The sequence below is a fragment of the Tuber melanosporum genome (assembly GCF_000151645.1).
Source record: "Tuber melanosporum whole genome shotgun sequence assembly, scaffold_59, strain Mel28".
Taxonomy (NCBI): domain Eukaryota; kingdom Fungi; phylum Ascomycota; class Pezizomycetes; order Pezizales; family Tuberaceae; genus Tuber; species Tuber melanosporum.
In genome coordinates this window covers 76,264-81,993 of record NW_003299105.1, presented here as the reverse complement: position 1 = coordinate 81,993, position 5,730 = coordinate 76,264, and the positions used below count along the sequence as shown (strand labels likewise).

Sequence of the window (5,730 nt, the reverse complement as noted above, 5' to 3'; positions counted from 1 at the left end):
AAGAAGTTGCAAAGGCAGTATCAGCCAATAAGGTAGTATTTTTTAGGTCTTTTTATCCAGAAACTTATTGTAGAGATAACGAGACACAGCAGAATCATGCCAACTTCCTGGTGTATTGAGATTGGTATACATGATAGTTCTATCTGGAGCAAATACAAAGATATTGCTCATATAGTGACTACTGCACTACGCATTATAGAAGGGGTTTTCTACCTCAAGATCTGCAGAACCAGTGATTAGTAAATACAATCCATCAATAAAGCCAGAAGTACCGTGTAGTGATGAATGTCATCTATAGATCAGCCGAGTATACTGATAGACTTCTGAGTGATTAGGCCATGCTATCCTTACTTAGGGCAATGCTCCAAGAAATATGAGAAGAAGCTGAATTCCAAAGAATCAATATAAGTAGCAAATAGCTGGAGTAACTCCAAATATTTGCTCTAGAGAATAATCCGCTATCATTGAATTAAGATAGTATAGAATAAGTCCAAGATTGCCTGCTACATCAAGAAAGTTTTTGACTAACTTTGTCTTTCTCAATAAGGATACATCATGTCTTGCAATTGGTGTATTCTCTCAAAGAGACTTGAAAGCAGTTAAGAGGAACTTAAATAACTGGCAATTAAATCTCATAGCAGTTATGAAGACTCAATTATTGCTACTTCCATATAGGTACATCCAAGCAAAACCACTTGGATCTCATAGATTGGGTATCAAATTACAATGGGTAAGATAGAATCTTAATCGATAACTAGTATCTTGTTGATACTCGTTATAAAGTAATAGGATAAGATCATGAGCTAGCCAATTCCTGCACTCAAGACCCCAGAGGTAGAAAACAAGGAAATGGTAAGATTAATAATCCATGATAATGGTTTATGTCAGTTATCTTGTACAGATATATGAGCAGATATTGTATCTTATAACAAGTTCTTCAAACCGCTACTAGCATTATATTACATATCCGTATTTATAAGGGTGGTACTGAGCTAGTCTCCTTCCAACACTCTATAATCTATTCTATTTTACTGTAATAGAAAATCTAAATAGGAGGGGGGTCAGGCCTCCTCCTTCTATTCAGCGCTTCTATACACCCTCTACTATCTTGCAATATTTGGAAGTTTTAGCTCTATACCAGCACCATAAACTTACGGGAAGTCCTCCAATGTGACCTGCATAAAAGTATGGAGATATTATAGTTAAATTATACTTCTATCATATGAGCCTGTAAAATGAAAAACCTGATTCTCAGGCCTATTTCCTGTGGCTGGGATACTGAGTTGCAACTAAAGCAACCAAGTTTAAATGGTTTTGAGATACAATGAGTTTTATGTCAATAACCTTTTTAAATGATTCCACTCATTCAAACAAAAAATCAAAAAAACAATATTAATCTAAAGCAGGGAAAAATTCAGTTTAGTGTTACCTAGTCAAATTTATGAATTAATATTTTTCAACCAAGTTGCATTTATAATGTTTTACCCAATCTTTTATTATTAAATTTTGCACTAGGTGGAAGGTCATACTTCTTATAGTACAAAGTAGTAATAAAACAGGGAGAACAATTTTCCACAAACTGAAATAGCTCAGCAACTACTTAATGTTTAACTATTATTATTAGTTGAATATGAGTACAAGAGACTAAAGTGATTTTACATGGTAAAAAGTCAAATGTAAGTATTTTGAGTATTTTGCATATAAAAGCTGCTACAGAGGTCATTAGAGCTTCAAAAATATTTTCTGAACTATTAGATATATACTCTATATAACTAGCTAAGTGGTTAGGCAGAAATAAATGTTTTGTGGTCAAGGTTCGAGAGTCAGGTTTTTGCTTGTACAGTAGTGTCCGGAAAGTAATGATACTCCTATAAAGTAACAGCGCGACACAACCCCCCTGCATTCTATCAACTGCTATGGCTCCACTATAAGCCCGGAGAAAAAATAAATATGGGAATCAAGAGATTTATGCCCTGTATAAGCATACAGATATGGGGTATAATAAAATTTCAAAGGCTTTGGGTGTCTAAGGTAACTGTTCAAATATTTATAACTAAAGCTAAAGAAAAAGGTGGAAATACTCACTATACTTTCCAGCCTGACCACCCAACAAAGATTACCAATACCAAAAGAAGAGTAGTAGAGGCTAATATCGATGCCGAGCCTCCTTCAACATTACATGAAATCATCCAAAAAGTGAATATTGGTCTTAGCAAGACTTGTATACATAAAATCTTATCAGATGCTGGTTTTAAACTTGTGATACCAAGGAAAAAGCCGTTTTGGATGAAACAGCAAAAGAAGAAGAGAAAGGAGTTGTTAGGAGAAGGAGGAATTGGAGGAGGACATGGAATTGTATGGTATTTGTTGATGAAGCTACAATTATCTATAATCCAAATCCTACTGGAAGGAAGATCAGGATAAGAGCTGGTAAAGAGTTAGAGGAAAAAAACTTAAAGCCTAACTTTAAGTCAGGAAGGACTAGCATTGGGGTCTATACTGCAATAATGAATGATGGCAGGACTGAGGTAATTCTTTTGAGGAAGAGAACTGAGGAGGAAAGGACTAGTAAAAGGGATAGACTTGGCCTTAATTTCCACCAATATGCAACTGAGATCCACCAGCCTTACCTCATCCCTTTATTGAAGATCTTGATAGACCTTCTAAAGACATCTACCTAGCTGCAGATAATTACTCATGGCATGGTGGTGCAGAAAATCAGAAATTGCACTCAGACTCTGGTTATTAGAAATTGCCTTGGCCATCCAACTCCTCAGATCTCAATCTAATTGAGAATTCTTGTGTACTTCTCAAAAGAGCCCTCAGAGAGCAATTCTCCAGGTTGGAAAGAAGGCCCCACAGTGTTGTGGAATTATTTCTAGCAGCAAAGGAAGAGTGGGATTTAATTGCTCAGAAGACATTGGATGGATAAATAGTTAGGATGCCAGAGAGAATTCAGGCTGTATTGGATGCAGAAGGAGGTCATACAAAGTGGTAGTAGGATTTTTTTGAAAGCCTATTGTATCTACTTTCAGTTTTCTTTTAATTGAGTTTCTACTTTCATTTTTTCTATGGTTGATTTCATCAATGGTGGTGGTTGTGGTTGCGGTAGAGGGGTATCATTACTTTCTGTACCCTTGAGGTGCAACCCCGCAACACCTCATCACCACAACAACCCTCCTCACCATGGCCCCTCCACATAACCTAAGAGCAAGAGAAGACCTGAATAAGGAAATTCATACTCTGTATAAACATACAGATATGGGATATGACAAAATTTCTAAGTCTTTAAGTGTATCCAAGTCAACTGTTCAGTCTGTAGTCAAAAGAGCTAAATTTGGAGATGGAAACACTCACCATGCAAAAAGAGGTAGAAGACCAACCAAGATTACCGACATAAAAAGAAAGATAGTGGAGTCAGTTATCGATGCCGAGCCTCATTTAGCATTACACAATATTACCAAAAAAGTGAATATTGGTCTTGGTAAAACCACTATTGATAAGATCATATCAGAAGCTGGTTTTAAGCTTCTGATACCTAGGAAAAAGCCTTTTTGGAGAAAAGGACAAAAGGAGAAAAGAAGGGCGTTTGCTAGGAGAAGGAGGAACTGGAAAGGGGCATGGAATTGGGTTGTTTTTGTGGATGAAGCTACCATTATTTATGATCCAAATCCAACAGGCAGAACAGTCAGAGTTAGACCTAGTGAAGAGCTGGAAGAAAAAAACTTAAAGCCTAGCTTTAAGTCTGGAAGGACTAGCATTAGAGTATATGCTGCAATGATGAAGGGAGGAAAGACTGAGTTAATTCTTGTGAGAAAGAGAGGAGAGGAGGAAAGGACTAGTAAAAGAGACAGACTTGGTCTAAACTCTCACCAATATGCAACTGAGATCCACCAGCCTTACCTTATTCCTTTTATAGAGGTCTGGATAGACCTTCTGACAATATTTACCTTGCTGCAGACAATGCTTCCTGGCATGGTGGTGAGGAAAATCAAAAATTGGAAGCAGACTGTGGTTACAAAAAACTCCCTTGGCTACCCAACTCACCAGATCTCAATCCTATTGAGAACACATGGGCACTACTCAAAAGAGCCCTTACCAAGCGATTCTCCAGACTGGAAAGAAGGCCTCATAGTGCAACTGAATTGTTTGAGGCAGCAAAGGAAGAGTGGGATTTAATTCCCCAAGAGAAGTTGGATGGATGGATAGATAGGATGACTGAGAGAATGCAAGCTGTACTGGATGCAAATGGAGGCCATACAAAATGGTAATAATGTTTTTTTATTGTCTACTAGCAATACTATCATGTTTTCTTTAATTGAATTCTTTACATTTTTTTTGAAATTTTTATGGTTGGGGGTTGTGGTTGTGTGGTTGCCATGCGAGGGTACGAAAACTTTCCGGACACGACTGTACTTGTACTCGTACAGGCTCATAATATTATCATATTTCGAGCCCATCAAGCGGTGCCAAGAATAAAAAGCCTTGGCGCAGATCATAGCCACATCCAACTCTCTCATCATCGAGGGTGTCCTACTCCTAGCATCCGGAAGAGAAGAACAACAACCCACAACTTCGTCACGATGCGTGCCAACTACAAGATAATACAACTACTCGCGGCATTAGGCTTACCTATCGCCACTGCTTTTCAAGACGCTTCTCCATTTATCTTGTACTCTTCTTCAAAGTCTGCACTTCTGCCCCCCCCCCATATATTGCACGTTCGTCTAACACCCAATTTCAGGTTCGAGAAGCCGAGTGTTTCCCAAATAGCCACAACTGCAGCGGTGTCTTCCATCGCCCAGGATGTTATAAAACTATGCGCATCTGAGGCGTATATTCTTGTTCAGCAGCCCGGAGCCCACACAAGCGATTTCGCCTATTCCAAAGCTGCACCCACACTCTATGCGGCCTTACAAGCCGCAGAAGGAAGCTCGCTTACAGTGGATAACGTTTACGAACGGGATGCAGAGGCGGAGAGTCTTACGGAGATTATGGCGAGGTACGCTGAGGAGGCTTGTGATGCGGAGGTTGAGGAGGTTGATGCGAAGAGTATGCATTTCTTTCAGTGTGGGATGTGTGGAGGTTGTGTGGAGTTAACAGTATGTATTAGCGGGCTCGTTTGGCGGATTTGATGATATGAAGCCGAAGGTTATTCGCGTGGACTTTGCCGAGTTGCCAATGGGGAGAGAGGCTAGGATGAAGGCATTGAGGGAGAATGGTGAGCGCCTGACATATGAGATTTTCGTAGAAGCTGTTCTGACCGTTTACAGACTCTTTCCTACAATCCGTCATCTCGCTTATCCCTACGTCGAAATACACACTTATTTACACAACCACTCCCATTTCTACCCAACTGAAGGTCCAATCAACCCCTTTAGGCGAGCTCAGACGTCGTGACGATCACGAGGGTGCTACACGACCCGCGCTTGATAGCTTGTTCTCACGATATCAGTTCTTTACTCCGGGCATTTTCATGGGCTACCTTGTGGGACTCTTCCTCTTGACTATTCTCTATGTTGGGATCAGCTCAGTCTCCAGCTTGACAATTACCTATGGTGCGTTTGAGAAGGAGATGGGGCCGGCGGCCCAGAAGAAACAGCAGTAGTGGTGAAAATGTGGGATAATTATTTTAAATCCTGTCTTTTTTTTCTTTTTTTTTTGCTGCGTTGCTGCACCGCGCTATGTATCATATCCGTATCTATCGACACAGAATTCGTAACTATTAAA

At 39.6% G+C, this 5,730-nt stretch overlaps 1 protein-coding gene; it reads left to right on the top strand.

The window, feature by feature from the left end:
* The first annotated feature begins 4,548 nt into the window (after window positions 1-4,548).
* On the top strand, window positions 4,549-5,730 carry GSTUM_00009567001 (uncharacterized protein). XM_002840786.2 has 4 exons: window positions 4,549-4,687; window positions 4,745-5,052; window positions 5,114-5,221; window positions 5,274-5,730. Exons 1-4 carry the CDS (start codon window positions 4,584-4,586, stop codon window positions 5,606-5,608), a joined length of 855 nt encoding a protein of 284 aa, XP_002840832.1. The 5' UTR covers window positions 4,549-4,583; the 3' UTR covers window positions 5,609-5,730.